The sequence below is a fragment of the Lepisosteus platostomus genome, chromosome 11 (assembly GCF_059453375.1).
Source record: "Lepisosteus platostomus isolate fLepPlt1 chromosome 11, fLepPlt1.hap1, whole genome shotgun sequence".
In the NCBI taxonomy this organism is placed as follows: domain Eukaryota; kingdom Metazoa; phylum Chordata; class Actinopteri; order Semionotiformes; family Lepisosteidae; genus Lepisosteus; species Lepisosteus platostomus.
In genome coordinates this window covers 36,776,903-36,793,885 of record NC_142621.1, presented here as the reverse complement: position 1 = coordinate 36,793,885, position 16,983 = coordinate 36,776,903, and the positions used below count along the sequence as shown (strand labels likewise).

The window sequence follows — 16,983 nt, the reverse complement described above, 5'->3', positions numbered from 1 at the left end:
AAAATTACTTTCAATATGACAATCGGTAAGGCTTTTGGCGGTATACAACATACAATTATTACACAATATGCTGTTCAATTATTACATAATACACAGGACAACCAGGTGGTGCAGTGGTTAGTGTTGCTTCCTCACAGGCACTCCCTGGGTACAGTTCTTGGGGTGCTATCTACAGAGTTAGTATGTTCCCCCCATGTTCATGTGGGCTTCCTCCAGGTGTTTTGACTTCCTCCCACAATCCAAAGACGTACTAGTAGGTTAATAGGCTTCTGGAAAAATTGGCCCCGGAGTGACTGAGTGAGTGTGTGCTTTATGTATCTGTGTGTGGCCTGTGATGGACTGGTGTCTCACCCAGGGTGTATCCTGCCAGAATGGGCTCCAGAAAACCCGCGACCCTGAATTGGATAGAGTGTTTAGGAGGAGGATAGATCAAAGTCAGGACAGGATCACATGTCACAACTGGAATTTGAGGGGAGGTGTCATTAGCATTGATAATAACAGGTACTTCTTTGCAGAAAGAGTAGCAGGTGTCCTAAAACAACCCATACTGTTATATTTAATAAAACAGCCAGGTGGCCAGATGATAACAAAACGGGAGGATTAAGAAGCACAGTAGAAGTAGAAAATCAAATATATTCAGTCAAAATTCAGGACTGGGCAGATGACATTTAACATGGACAAGCAGGGATTTACACGCAGGTAGTGAAAACAAATGATAAATAAAAAATGGGAAATGGTGAGCTTTGTATGAAAGTGACTTAGTTGTTTATGGGTACACATGCACTGTATTTACATCTCCTAGACAATATGGGGAAGCAATAAAAAGGCAAACAAAATCTTAAGATGTATAGTTAAAAGTGTAGAATTGAAACTGAAATTAGGGGACGTTATGTTCAATGAACTAATAAAGCCCCATTTAGAATATTATTTACAGTTTTTATCACCATGTTGTAGAAAATATATTGCTGCTCTGGTAACCATCCAGAGAGGAGCAACCAGATTTTCGGTGCTAAAGGCACTGTCCTACACTGACAGGCTGAAGGAACTGGGCCTTTTTAGTCTTGAAGAGAGAAGATTACTGATTCAAGTATTCAAAGTCCTCAAAGGCACTGACAGTCAGTGAGCACAGCGAATGTCTTCAGAATGAGCAGAAATCACAAATGGAAACTAGTGGAAGTGCGTGTAAACTTGAGAACAGAATGCACTTCTTTACCTAAAGGGTTGTGGGTGTCTGAAACAAGCAATGGGACAGCCATGTTGTTAAAGATGATATGATAGATATTCTAAAAGGAAAAGATCCATCAGATAAGATGATGTCACTTTCAATGAGGATGATGACAGCTGTCATTTCATCAACTGCTATGAGTGACATTAGAGTGACAGATGCCTCTAGAATACAGACGTCTGCATGAATACAGTTTGACTTCCGCATAGTGGGTTTATAAGTAACGGAATACTGAATGAAAGTGAATAAATTCAAAATTCCAGAGCATTATATTTAAGTATTCCTTCAAACACTTCATGATATATAGCATTATACTGTTGTTAGTCTGCTATTATCTATGCTACCCTTGAAATATGCAGCTTGGATGTCTAAACTTGGCCATCTAATAACTTTTTCTTATTTTCCTTCTAAAAAAACAAGTTGAACCTCTGCACTTTTGTCTTTTAAAATGTTTTAAAAGATCACTCATAGTATATTAAAAGAATTCAGCTCAAAACCATCAAAGCATGTTTGTAATCTTCTTAGTGTCGTTCTTATTTAATTTTCTTGGGTGAAAAAATACAATATCAGGCTGCATTGCCCCCAAAATACAAACACCCCCACGATGACACTCAGCCTTTTCCAGCACGTTAAGGAAATTTTAAGAGCTAAATGATCCAGTGCTCCAGTTTGCAAAATTAAATCAATTTTTATAACTGAACAACTGCAATGATTAAAGGAAAATCCCAAATTCCTAAAGTGCTTTGGTCCTTGACATCTTAGTCACACTAAAATAAAATAAAACAGCACTGTGTTTGTGATAACTGGGTAGACTGTGAATTATTTCATAAATGCTCATTCAATTTCCTTATTTCATTAGAGAGAAAAACAATTCAAAATAACAATCAGAATTAATCATTTCTGGGAATACTACTAATAATGACACAAATAATATTTTAAAAGCACGCTTTAGTCAATAATGGTAAGTCAGCAAAATCCAGGAAAAGATGTATTAGATATTGCTAAGACCTTTCACCTCAGACAGGTGTTTCTCTGTTTATGAACAAATTTACAGGCACAGACTCTGTGAAGAGGTTCTAAGATCTTTCAATTTACGATAAAGTACCTTTGGAATCCCCCATTCTTTTAATTCTGTAAATCTATATACTCGTTGATGATAGCTGCATTGGGGAAAAATCGCTCCACTGTAGTTTTTAACACAGAGACATAAAATGTAAGGAATCTAAGCTCTTGGTAACCAAGTGAATCATCTCTCTGCAGGCAGCTTCCCCATAAAGAGTCACACTGCTCTGAAGGCAGTGCTGTGTCTGTTTACTTATCCTCTCATCACACAGAACAAGTCCCAGCACAGCCTTCAGGGAATGAGCTGTGAGCAGATAACTGTATGTCTGACCTGTCTGACCTCCCATGACTGTTCTCTCCCCTCCTTGGACTGCAAACTGCACGAGCATTTTATACTGCCGTGCAGGGGATGAAAAGGGGTAACCTGTTCCAGCCTCCCACAACCTTTTGTGTAAAGAAGTGCCACCTGTTCTCAGTTTTAAATAAACTTTCCTGTAGTTCCCACCTCTGGTACAGGTATTTGTTTCACTGCCAATAGAGTAACCTCTTCTGGGTCACCCTATCACATGAAATGTGTGCTTCTTAATAATGTCACTTCTCACTTGCATTACTGAAAAAATGTGGCTCAATGTACACTTTATTGTTAATTTACTTAGCTGATGCTTTTTTCAGGTTTCGATTAAAGACATACTGAACTGTAAAACAGACATACAGTCCGAACCAAAGAAAAGGAATTGTGGGTAATATGATGAGTGAACCAATACGAAGCAAAAGCTTTTTTAACAAACACAGGAAGGAATTGCAGGATCTGTATGGTCTGCACTGGTGAGTCTTGAAAAAGGCTACAAGTATGCCATAGTTGGCCAAGATGTTTCTGGCAAAGCAACGAGCACAAGGTGGGATACACCCTGGATTGGATGCTAGTCCATCACAGGATAAACACACAGACACAGACGGCAAAACACACACTCACACCAAGCCAATTTTTCCAGAAGGCAATTAACTTACCAGTATGTCTTTGGACTGTGGGAGGAAACTGGAGCACTCAGAGGAAAACCTATGTAAAAATGGGGAGAACATACAAACTCCACACAGGTAACACCCTGGGAATTGAACCCAGGTCAAGGCAGCAATGCTACCCACTGCTCCACTGTGGCACTCTTAATTCTTTTTGGTTTCTTTTTTTCTTGGTATAACATATAAGGCCAGCGAACAGCCAGGAACATGGCAGTTAGCACCTTGTTTCGATAGTAAAATAAATTAATAGAATTTCTAATATCTAGGATGTCATCGTACTGAGCTTTTATTCTCTTAAGAAGTACTGCAAATTTCAAATGCGATCAATTACTTTGAGTAACCTTGCACAGTTATACTATACAAAGCTGAAGCAGTATGTTTATCTCTGCTGCTTTGAAAGCTGAAAGTATGCACACTTCTGTTCTAGAGAGGTGTTATATGAAGGTCCCTGGCACTGGAGAGATTCCATTACCGCAGAACCAGAACTGGCATCTTACCAGGCGTAGTCCTGAAGGCAGTGACATCCAAATCCCAAATCCCTTTTATGTCGTTCAATACACAGGGTTGTCAAGGTGAGCACTGCAGGGGGTCAGGGGAGCTAATTTTACACCCCCGTGTCCCTGATTGCCCCCCGATGACAGAGTCGAACACAATGAAGCCAGCAGTCCATCGTCTCAAATGCCTTCTTCACATTTCTCCATTTACAGGACTCACTTCACATCCTACCTGATCGCTTGTGAATCTCTATTATATTTTGATTGTGCACTGTCCTCAACCTATTTGGCCTCCTCAGCCTAAAGTGTTAAATTCTACCAAATATATTTACAAATCGTTCCTTTTCCAGATAAAGAAGACAGGCTTTTAAATGGACGTGGCACATGGGTTTTCCTAATCATATTCTGATGCATTAAGTGATAAAATGCGCTGTTTTAATGTTTTTGCTGTCATCTGCTACAGAATGCGAAGCAATTTCTTTCAATACATCAGTGATCCAAGTCTCGGGACCATGGTGGAGGAGATGGTAAAACCAGTCTTTCCTAGCGCAGTCATGTACCGTACTGCTGTACAGGCTGGCTCCAGAGCTGTGGGGGATGTCCATCTGTGGCTAATTAATCCCAGCAGAGCCGCCTGTCGGGGAAAGAATAGGCTCAGGTGATCTGAAAGGCAGTCTGCGGGTGGGGAACAGGTTCTTCTTTTAGAGCACTCTCAATAATTCATGGTAGCCGGTTGGGACTGGTGGCTCATGGTGTTATCTGTTTCCCCCCTGGCCTACCCTGGTCAGAACATAAAGGGCCTCTTCTGTTTAAGGATCATTTCACCAGAACAAGCACCTCCCTTGTCAGAGAACCTGCCCTGATCCTTGTGCCCCTGGTGGGCCTTCAGATAAGGGTCTTGTTCAACTTTTTTCTTCTGGAAAGGTCAGACACAGGTCCCACATTTTTGTGAACGGTTACTGTGGTGAATTTGCTTGTTAATCTCGTACTTTCACAGGGAAGTAATGCAAGACTCCAATTGCGTAGCACTTTGATCCATGTCCAGTATTTTGAGCCACCAGTGGGATACCTGCTGTTGAGTAGATTATCAAGAGTTTTTTGGGGTGTTTTAAAAAGCTCCATTTTCCTTTTTTACCTTATAACTTGAAATAAATTGAGTCTAAAAAGCCTCAAAGCTCAGACAACTTTATAATGGGAGTTTTATTAGTCACTCTGATTTTATGATTTTTTACAGTAATTATGGTTTCTTTTTAAGTATACTTATGGTTTTGCTATGTGTGGACTGCACATTGCCAAAAGTGACCACTAGAATGATTTACCATAGTAACCATTAGTTATTAAGGCAACACTGGTCAGCCCGTACAAGCACTGTCCTTATTAAATCCTGTTAATGCTGGAATCCTGATTAGTAATGCACAGTGAAACTAAGGTGAAACTAAGAAGTGAAAATACTCATTTCACTTCTGTTGGATGTTTAGTTCACTCCCAAACACATTGCAGGGGAGATTCAAATTCCCTTGACACCCAGGGGAGCCACAGAACGCAGGAGTGTGATTACTGTCTCCTCCATTTTCTTTTTCGACTAGATTAAACTCTTACAGTTAAATGCTGTAAATCATTCGCAAGACTGTAATATTTGTTCTTCCCTGAAATTCTGCTGCTCTTTATTTCAGACTATCCAGACCATTAATGATATCATAATGCATGTGTTCTTTCCCAAAACAGTTTGGTTTCAGAGTTAAAAGTTTTCCAAAACCAACCAGCCAAACTTCCCAGTTTTAATCCTCCAAGGAGCAGTGTGTATAACCTCAGTGTTCTGAGCTTTGCCGTTCCCAACTTATGACTTATTGTATCATTCGTTAGACTGTGGCTGTGTTGTCTGTGTTAAGCTGCTGTTGCACTGCAATTTCCCTCATGGGATCAATAAAGTATCTATCTATCTTATTCTACACCGAGATATGCAGTTAGATTTGCCACTTCTGACTCGCAGAAAATGGGGACATTATGTAAATCAGTATTAGCTTGCTTAACCCTGTGCAGCAATGAGTACACTTACTACAATCTTCAGATGTACTGCTTCGGACAGCCTTTTTCATTTTTGGCTTGCGAAACCTGTCTTATTAAATGATTTTAATGCTATATTAACCCCTTTTGTCATGGACCAAGAGCAAGCATGTCGGCAACAGTTTTGTCAACCACTTCTCTGTTTGTGGACATGTTATCATTTAATTTTCAGGATTCTTCTGCCCTCTGCGCTCCCAAATATTCTACCCATATACTGTGTGAAACTTGTCAAGATGACTTGTCTGTTGAATAGAACGTCACCTACACCGTTAATTGGCCTTAGCTGCAGTGTCCAACCAGTCACGTGCAAGAACTGCCATTGTGTGGTGGACTTATATGAGCTTGCAAGACCTCATTTGATGCTCACAATTGTGGAAGAGTGGAGAACACCTTATAAAAATGCATATATCATGTTTTGAAACAATATAAACATATTGTTACTGAGATGTGCTAAACTGATTTGAAGAAATCTACCAAAAGAGAGACATTTAATGTCATGGGAGGTATTAAAGATTTCTCGAGACAGCCATCTCAGAAAGAGAACAATCCCAACACAACCTGGACAGGTCACAACCTTGTATACAGTATGTGTAGGGCCCAGCTTTCCCTGTTTCTGTTTAGAATATATGCCACATCAAGTGATTATTTCAATCATAAAGAACTTATGATGAGATGTGGATTGCGCTGGATTCTGCTTGCAGGGTCACTCACCGGACTGTGACTCAAATTCGCCCATGTTCTGTATCCCCTTCTCTCTGAATGGTACATTTATTATAAGGTTGCTTAAGCATGCAGTTCACAGGAAGGTATCAAATAATAACAGCCCTTGTGCAGCAGGGTAAACCATATCAGTGGCCTAAGCTGTTTGCTCACTTCAGAATAGAGGGAAAGTGCACGGAATGTGTATGGAGTATGGAGGCACTTCTTGGAGTTATCTTTAAAGTGTGGGAAACCCCTGCTACATGGGAGGCAGCGACGGTGGGGGGGCTTTTGGAGCAGCCGTCATGAAAAACAACATTTTTCCGTATTACTGTGTTTTGCCCAAGGAAACACTTGGGTAAGACAGAAGAATATTAAGCAGAGAAAGTGCAGATCTATAAATTGTGTTCTGTTCCTGATTCGGATCCTTCACGCTATCCAGGAGAATCTCACTTAGTGAGGAGAGAGATGTGAGATCAGTCTCCAGACCCCCAGTGATCTTCATCCTCTTGCTGGAGTTTAGAAATGAATGTGTGTGTCAGAAGACTCTCACTTCCTTCTGAGATATACATACAGGTCATTTACTGTCCTTTAAGGACCTAAGAACCTAAGGTTACAGGATGTCCTTGAGTCTAACTAGCTCGTTTGATTGCTAGTAGGTGATAGGTCCAAGGATCCTGTCTGGCTGTTTCTTGAAGGTGTCACCCTCAACAATGTGGTTGGGTAGTTTATACCACACTCCCACATCCTTTTGTGTAAAGAAATTCCTCCTGGTCCTAAGAGTGCCCTTGCTCCTTTTTGACACACCCTAGTTCTGCAACCTCTCCCTCATAGCCTACCTAAACATAAACGTACCTCACTAGTTTAAAGCATCATTAAGCCATGAGTGGACATTAGAGCTCATCTAACTAGCCATTTTAAGGAACATATTGCTGACTCAGTAAATAATATAGGCTTGGGTCTTAATATACAGAGACAGCAAAACACTAGAAACTGTGCCACTTACTCCTTTTGGAATCATTTCATGTTTATTTAAATTGTACTAGCTTATCTGCTGTAAGGTTTCAGATTTGCATTTTGATTTAGTTGTGCATTTTGGGGTTGTCAGGGGGATTTTGGAGGCATATAGGAAAATGGTTTTGACTTGATTCTTTCACTTCCCTGGAAGGCCATGCTGCATCATCAGTTTACTGTCTGTTCTTAGTGAAGAAACCAAACCACCTGTTGGTCTTTCATGTGACTTAATAGTTGACTACTCTTCATGTGGAATTGACAAAGAGTACCCATTAGTGGAACAGATCAGCCCTCTGTGACTCAGACCTGCATAGCTCTGTCTTTAGAACAGAAAAAAATAATTTAAGTTCAGTAATTTCACATTTTTCTCTCCTTGGTTTGGATCTTTCCTGGTTTGATTGGGTACGGGGTTCACGTGGGTATTTCTGGACATTAGTCCTATGCAGGTGTCAAGATTTTGGAGGTCTCTTTCCTGATACTGACACATTGCTCTATTTACAGTAGGAACCTTAGACTTTTGAAGAATGATTCCAGAAACAAACAGGCAAATCTCCAATGCAGGGCCATGTTCAGGATTTTAAAGAGGGACCAGGTAATTACACTGATACCAGTTGGGCAGCGGTCCTGTAGTTTTTTCAGAAATGCGAAAAAGGGTATGAAATAAATTCTGATTGCCGTGGGTCTCCCTGAGTAAATTTTTTTCTGATTTATTTTCAAGTGCAAGTTTCTAATCCCTGCCAACCTATTTAAAGTGTTTATAGAAAATGTTCTGTTTTGGAATGTGAATGTGTTAAAAGGCAGAGATTATGATGTAGGTGGCTTAAACCCTCTGTGTATTTATTGTTATTGCAATGGCTAAGTAATAGACTCACTGTGTGCTCTGTTTCGGAAATGGTCTCTTGGTGATGGCTAAATGATCAATAAAACAGCAGTTTCTGTTCTCCCGCATACCGTGACATCAGTGTTGTTTTGAGTGCTGCTCTGTGAGTCAGACAGCAGGGCGATGGGTAACTAATTAATAGGATGCTATTCACTGGGATGAGCAAACACCAGCTCAGTTTTGTAAGTCTTAACCTTTGGTGCGGAGTCAGCAATGCAGCATGTGGAAAAAGAGCAGTCTCCTACTTGTGACAGAAATTAAAGCCACCAGGAGTCAAAAGCTATTATGCTGTTGATTCAGTTATCACCACAGAAAAAAAAAAACAGAGTCATAAACTGTGGTTGCTGACTGACAGCTATGCCTGCTTTTAAATATTTAAAGTGCAAACAAAAGATGTTGGTCATTGAGTTAAACTGGCAAGAATATGGACATCAAGGATTGTGGTTAGACAAATCCCTAAATACAGGGAGGCCATCTTTAACATACACAAATTATATCCTAATCCAAGGGCTCTCCATGCTTCACTGGTTTCAATGCAGCCAGAAGTTAATCATTCTGTTCTCACTTAAACATGAAACTGTCACTTTTCAGTACAAATGAGGAAATGTGTGTGTTGTACCCGGAGTGTGTAATAATTAGCATTTTTGGTTCTGGTTCGGTGGTATGGTGGATCAAAGACTGTTGGGGGAAAAAAGACACAGAAGACAATGGCTGTTTCTGCTCTCTAATGGACTGAGAATCTTCCTGGTGTTGAAGAACCATGCTGATGGAAATGCTAGACCAGTGATAAAACATAGGACATACTGTTGTCTGTGGCGTTGCAACAGTCAGAGAGAACACATGGGGGTATGTGATGTAGTCCTATAAAATGGTCAAATACAGTTCATTTCATTATATTATACAGCTATTACATGCTGTAGGTGTGTACATCTAACGTGTTCTATTAATGTGAGATCAGATTAGGGTTAGGGTTCACTGCTGTCAATGTGGTAACCACCAGGAGTTTACTGGAAGATGACACCTTGGATTCCTTCCTGTCAATCCTTGTAGTTCTTCCTGAGTCGCACATTTGAACACAACAGACAATTTTCAGAACATTTTGCCCGAGCTCACAATTTACTCTGCATTCCCTTAACTGTGATTAGACTTCAGCTAATTTTCCACATCTATTTTATTGGAAAAAAATACAAAACTGGGTAAAAAATACAGACATCAAGCTTTGCTCTGGAGCAAATAGCTCTTAGATATGCTTCAGTTGGTCAGTTTGAGGACCTTCAGCTGGTGTTTCCTGGGTGACCCTGCAAATGGATTCCCTCTGCACATGGCCCTGATCTACTTTGTTCAAACCTGTCACCCAAAACCTTTTCAATCTGACCTCTGGTCTCCATCAAACTCTCGTTTGGTACTTTGAAGAAGCTTGGTCAGCCCTGCGGCTCCTGGCTCCTTCCCCTCTTGACTTCCAGCAGGTTTGTGTGTTGCCAAGGCGACAGTAAACAGGCCTCTTCTATCTCCTCTGGAGTCTCCTTTGGCCACATGTCAGAAAGGACAGCGTCACGGGCGCCAGGTCTTCACAGTATATGAGACAGCTGCCTGATCAAGGAAAGATTATTTTTAAGTGTCTTGGTGATATTGTACATTACAGTTACTGTACTTCAAACTTCTAACTTCAAACAAAGAGTTTTCAGCAGGATTTAAATTTGTATATTATTTTCAGATTATCTGAATTGTAGAGCCCCTTTCGTCACTGCAGACTGCAGGACTAATGGTATCTAGAATATACATAAAGAAACCTGACCAAAGAAAGTGTGTTCAAAAAGTTGTGCAGATGGCTTCAATTTAGTCATGGAACATTTAAAGTAGCAGTTTTAAAGTATTGTAAATGTATCTGCTGTGAATCTGTTTTAATTTTCCAGTATTCCTTTTTTTTCAACCTGCTGCTGAAATGGTATATAAAATGAATTTGTTTTGTGCCGTGTACAGGTTAAGATTACAATGAACACTAAAGTTTGGCTAAACGTATCATTTTGTTTGTTTTAAAATGCAAAACATACAGTAAGATTATTTAGCATGAAGAAAGGATGTTCTCAAAGTTTTCATTTTTGACCATGATCGACTCAGCTTAGCAAAAACGGCAAAATTGGGCCGAATTTCTTTTTCGAGAAAACAACAAAACAACACTTTTCCTGCATTTCAAGTGCATCCAAAAGCACAGCGAATTCATCACAAAATGTCTAGGTGTTGTCCAAACTCTAACCCTAACCCTAGCTCAGGCACCAAAACATACTGTATTATCTCTCTGTGTTAAATAATTTACCCAATTGACACCAATTTAATCAGAGATATTTAAAGTAGCAGTTTTACAGTATTTTAAATATATCTGCTGTTAATCTGTTTTAATTTTCCAGTATTTCCTTTTTGCAACCTGCTGCTAAAATAGTGTATAATTTGGCCAGTTTTGTGCCGTGTACAGGTTAGGATTACAATCACCACTAAGGTCTGTCCACAACTTGCCAGTGTAACCTTGCCAAAGTCTCATTTGGTACCAAGCCTGCTACATTTATTACCTTTGGAACATGGATTGCACTGAATAGTCTGCATCAGACCCTGCACGATGTGCAAAGCCAAGCCTCAAGCCATTGGATGTGTTTGTGCGCTCTCTATGTTGTGCTTAGTATTATACCACTGTATCACATGAGGTACCTTGTGTGTATATATATGTCCCTGGAAGTAAACAAATGAACAGAAGCAAGAAAATGGCCTATCCTAGATCAAGCAAAGTTGGTTTTCAATGTAGTGTCAGTTTGATACCCTCTGAAACTCTTTTGAAAGATGACTTTTCAGAACGGTTGCTTGATCAGACCGGTATGACTGGTTCTGTCAGAGCGGACAGATTTATTTAGTCTATCCCATGTGCCAGGCGATGACCCTCATCCAGGACGTGCTGAAGGAGATCAACGAGCTGAAGAGCTCTCGAGACGGCCTGCGGGACGAGACCCGGAGGCTCCAGGAGCAGCTCTCTGAGGTACAGTGCTTCAGTGTGGAACAAGCACAGGCCTGTGACCATGTCTGCTGCCATGACAGCTGATGCAAATGTTACTGCAGTCACCTCCTTAATTATTTAATTGGTAACTAGCATTACCAGTTTAACAGGACAGGTCCCAGTTGGATTGCGGTGCTGTGTCAGGGGGGATTGAAACAGGCGATTCCCATGTTTTGGAGTGTAGAGGATTTTTGAGGACACTGGGGAGGGGACGCAGGAGGGCAGGGGGCTCTGTTATGCAGCGCAAGTCTTATACCCAGAGACAGTGCAACTACATACACTGAGACTGAACAACAGGCCAAAGGCTTCAGGCACATCTCAGCTAGTCATTCGACATTTTCTTTTTATCCAATCTGACAAAGTACAATACTACACGATCTCTAATCTGATAATATTGTACTACAAGGGAACACGTTAGACAAAATTTAGCTATGTGAATTAAAGTTCAGAGCTAAGTTCAGAGCTGACTTCAGAGCTGGATGAAGGGAACCCCTTTGTATACTAAAGCTCTTTCGGATCATTTTGGATAATAATAATAATAATAATAATTGCTTACACTTATATAGCGCTTTTTCTGGACACTCCACTCAAAGCGCTTTACAGATAATGGGGACTCCTCTCCACCACCACCAATGTGCAGCCCCACCTGGATGATGCGACGGCAGCCATAGTGCGCCAGAACGCTCACCATACATCAGGAGAGCAGAGTAATATAGCCAATTCATAGAGGGGGATTATAAGGAGGCCATGATTGGTAAGGGCCAATGGGAAATTTGGCCAGGACACCGGGTTTACACCCCTACTCTTTTCGAGAAGCGCCCTGGGATTTTTAATGACCACAGAGAGTCAGGACCTCGGTTTTACGTCTCATCCGAAGGACGGCGCCTGTTTACAGTATAGTGTCCCCATCACTATACAGGGGCATTAGGACCCACATAGACCGCAGGGTGAGTGCCCCCTGCTGGCCCCACTAACACCTCTTCCAGCAGCAGCCTTAGTTTTTCCCAGGAGGTCTCTTATCCAGGTACTGACCAGTACACACCTGCTTAGCTTCAGTGGGTTGCCAGTTGTGAGTTGCAGGCTGATATGGCTGCTGGCTAAAAAGCAAAATGATAAAAAGCATTATATAAATGTGAAGAAATGTAATTTGTAATTATTCTATATCTCCTGATATCCAAAAACTGGATAATGATCAGAATTCTTTAAATTACAGTGCCGTAATTACTTTCCTGTCTGTGTAACCAATGTTTTCTTTCATTTTTTTGCAGCTCAATATGAAGGAGCTGCTGGACAAGACTGCAGCCCTGGAGAAATGCTGCCATCGAGTGGACAACCTGGAGAAATTGCTAGTAAGTTTCTCCAAGGCTGGGAAGAAAATTCTTGTACACGATAAGCTTAGGCAACATCTCTCGAGTATGTCGGTTGCTTCATATCGAAGCATGTTAGGAAATATGGAACAAACTTACTTATAGAGCGAATTGGAATCTGGTAATGAACATTTCAGTCACTGTTGTAAACTAGGCACAATTCTCCTATCAAAGGGTGGCAGTGGTTAGCATTGCTGTCTTGCTGTGCTGGGGCCCTGGGTTCAGTTCCTGGGGTGCTCTTTGCATAGAGTTTCTATGTTTTCCCTCTGGTGCTGCGGTTTCCCCCGGCAGTCCGAACACAACACTGGAAAGTTCATTGGCTTTGGGAAATCTGGCCCTGGAGTGAGAGTGCGCATGTTTGTGTCTGTGTGCCCTCTGTGATGGACTGGCATCCCGCCCAGGGTGTATTGCAACCACTGCTTGCCCAGGATAGGCTGCCCCTCAACTCGGCATTGGATAAAGTAGTTAGACAACGATTGAATGGGTGGGCTCCTGTCAGCAGTTCAACTGAATAAAGCTTGTAGCCTCAGTGACAAATGTGCTTCTATATTTTCTGGATTCAGTTTGGATACCTTGTCCGTCAGACCTCAATGAACTGGTCATGGACGCATCTCAAATCATGTTCTAACATTCCTGAACATGGAAAGGGTGTCTTTGTCACGTTTTGGTGAATGCGGAAGAGAAAGAGGAGCAATGGGGCGATCTCCCCTGTTTCCCCAGCATGACCTGCAAGCCAGGATGAGCCTGTACCCAGAGGACTTGGACAAGTTCATCACCTGGGACATCCTGCAGGCGACCCTGGTGGACGAGCGGGCCCAGCTGCAAGAGGTACCGCTTAGCTCGTCTGCCAGCGTCCACCGGAAAACGACAGCCCGCTGGCACACTGTGGTCTGAAGTCATTCGCAAGAATGCATAGCTGGCGAACGCCTCCTTAACCATTTTCCATCTGTACGCTGCAGAGTCCTTCCGCGTTAAAACGAGCATCCCCATACGTAAGCTGATGTACAGTTTTGCCATAACACATAATACCAATCTGAATGAGAACCAGTGGCAGACCCCACGTGGTGCAGACAGCCAGGTTGCGGTCGTGTTTGTGCCTGCTCCTTGTTGTGCCACACCTCCACTCTACAGTTATTTTCACACTCACGTTTGCAGTTAACTCTATTTTTAAGTTTGCAAGTGAAACTCTAGTACTGCACTTCTGTAAAGAATGTCATTAGCAATATTATTTCATATATTAATCATTGATAATGTATATGCATTGATTTTTCTTTTTTCCTTTAAATATCCAGCAGCTCAAGGCCCCTCGTTCTAAAGCCCAGACTCCAGTTCAGGCTCCAGGCCAGTTTCAGGGCACGCTAGGAGCTACTTCTGCCACCCTTCCCTCTGCCCAAGAAAGCTCCGGCTCTCCAGCCCAGCCTCAGGCTCCGGAGTCCCAGCCAGAGGCGGAGACACCCTTGCCCTTCGCCAGCCCGTCCCAGTCCCCCCTGCCTCATGGCAGCCAGACCCCCGGCCAGGATGCTTCTGTCCCCGTTCCCGGCTCCTCCCCGGGTCAGACCTCACAGACCCATCCTTCTGGGACGCCCGCCCAGGTCCCGTCTCCAGTTCACCCTGGTGCCGCCTCTCCGGACAGCCCCGCTCCCAGTGGCGCCAGCCCACCCTGCGATGCCGCCTCACCCCCCCGCGCCCAGTCCGCGCCGAGCAGCGGCGGCCCCTCCGCCCGGGGGTCGTCGCGGGCCAGCAGCGGGGCGGACCGCTACCCCGAGACGGTGGAGGCGCTGCGCCACGTGGGCCAGCTGAAGGAGCGGCACGACGCCCTGGAGGAGCGGGTGGAGCTGCTGGAGAGGAGCAAGGCCGAGCTCAGCCAGCTGCAGCAGCTGCGGGGGCACCTCGCCGAGCTGGGTACTCCCCCGGAGCCACGGCCTACTGCTGGGGGAAAACACATTAGCGCTGGCAGTTTCCGTATATGCTTCCACATCCCGTCTTGCTTCTGTGGGTGGCAAGGTGGTTGGCAGTGCTGCCTTGCAGTGCTGAGGCCCTGGATTCAATTCCTGGGGTGTTGTCTGTGTGGAGTTTGGATGTTCTCTCTGTTTGTATGTGTTTCCTCCGGGTCCTCTGGTTTCCTCCCATAGTTAATTGTCTTCATCGGAAAATTGGCCCTGGTGTGAGTGTGTGTATTGCTGTCTGCGTCTGTGTGTTTATCCTGCAGTGGACTGGCATCCCATCCAGGGTATATCCTACCTTTTGCCCGTTGCTTGCTAGAAACATCTACATCTAAACATACAAAGGCAGTAGTAGGTTAATTAGCTTCTGGGAAAATTGGCCCTGGTGTGTGTGCCCTGTGATGTACTAGCTTCCCATCTATGGTGTACCCTACCTTGTGTCCGTTGCTTGCCAGTTCCCCGGTATCCCAATATTGGATAAAGCGATTTAGAAAATGGATGGGTGTTGCTTTTGCAAAACATTTACTCTGGACTGCAGTTTCGAAGAATGAATAATGCATGAATCCTATTTAAGAACTCCCATTCTTCACCACTGCTTGTTTGCGTTGTCCAGTGATGCCCTTCTGCGAGCTCCACACAGGCACTGCACATAAATGAGACTGCTGACGTGCTGGCACAACCTGCGCATTTCTGTATTCTGATCGCTTTCTTAGATTTTCCAAGCCGTGACCATAAAAGTTCATTTTCCTATTAAAAAAAAGTTTAGCAGACGTTTTCCATGCTTGGGTTGCAGTTTTCCTCTCTCTCTTCACAGCCAAGAGGGACCTTCCTGACAACCTGCTGGAGCAGCTGAACTGTCTGACGGCCACGGTGGAGAGCCTTTCCACGGACAGGGAGAAGGTAACATGTTTCCCCCAGACACTCAATCGATTTGTTATTTATTAATGACGACACAAAGATATGCAGGGCCAGAGTCCTACAGCGTTAAAACGAGCAACTCCAACCATAGCTGATGTACAATCTTCCCATAACACATAATTCCAATCTGAACGAGAATCCGTGTTGGGCCCCAGGTGGTGCAGAAAACCAGGTTGCTGTCATGTTTGTGCCTGCTCCTTGCTGTGTTTGGTGCTGTGTCCCATACACATGACGTCTGTTTCAAGTCTGTTTGTTTTCACGTGCGGTTTCATATTAATGCCCAGAACATAATGTGCAGTTCATAATGTTAAGCATATTGAGAGTGCCCAGTCCTTGGCCAAGGAGAACCACAGTGTCTGCAGTTTCACTCTTTGGTGTTTCTTGGCTTGATTCAATCTGAGTCTTTAAGGTACCATCTTATGCCTTACAATTTTCTTAGGTTTTCCTTAAGTGTTATAATTTCCTGGCAACTTTTTTTATTTGCTAATTTCTACACGGCTTTGAAGGTGGAAATTTGTCAACTTGCACATGTACTCAGAATTGAGTCTATATTCTTTGGTTCGCTTCGGTAGACTACTTTATATGCAAAGTACCAGAAGCTGGTACAGCTGATGATGCTGTAAACGAAGAATTTCTACACGCCAACGAAAGGAGAACACGGCCACCATCTCATACTGCATTTCATTACATTTCACAACTATGGCTCTGTTTCCAGAAGCCAGGTCTGGAAAGGGTCTTCTCTGACAGTATGATGTGATGGTTGAACAGACATGCTTGTCACTGCTGGCTGATTGGGGCAGAAGGACAAACAACCTGACTTTACTCCGGGTGTTGTTTCACAGGAAACTCGGCTGTGCAGTTGGAGTTGGTTTAACAGCTGAAATGTTTACCTCTTGCAAGATGTTGCCAAATAAAAGAAAACAGTATCGCTTCAGATTAAGTTATATAAACATTTTTTAAATAGGTATTGTATTATCAGTTCACTATCAGTTGAAGTTCTATGTTTATAAAGTGAGCCACTTTAGGAAAACCTGCAGTAAAATCCTAAGAGGGCTACGTAGTTTCTGACCTTCTTGAAATCCAGTCCATTACAGAATTGTGCTGGACATTTTTATTTGATAAGTAATAAGTGCAATAGAACAATTCATATTGTGGTTGAATTATATTGGTCTGAACCAGAAACTCTGTGTTTTTATAGGCATTCGGGAAGAGACTACTACTGTGGTTAGGTGTCATTATATAAAACCTTTATATATATAT

The 16,983-nt window shown here is 42.8% G+C and overlaps 1 protein-coding gene across 5 annotated transcripts in view; it reads left to right on the top strand.

The window, feature by feature from the left end:
* The window catches only part of LOC148652561 (glutamine-rich protein 2), a 35,039-nt gene that overhangs the window by 2,783 nt on the left and 15,273 nt on the right, over positions 1-16,983 (top strand). For all 5 annotated transcript variants that reach the window (XM_088599456.1, XM_088599455.1, XM_088599459.1 and 2 more), the window contains 5 exons: positions 11,373-11,477; positions 12,764-12,844; positions 13,583-13,690; positions 14,155-14,764; positions 15,620-15,705. In XM_088599456.1, the coding sequence (XP_088455582.1) occupies positions 11,373-11,477; positions 12,764-12,844; positions 13,583-13,690; positions 14,155-14,764; positions 15,620-15,705 (990 nt within the window). The remainder of the gene's footprint in view (positions 1-11,372; positions 11,478-12,763; positions 12,845-13,582; positions 13,691-14,154; positions 14,765-15,619; positions 15,706-16,983) is intronic.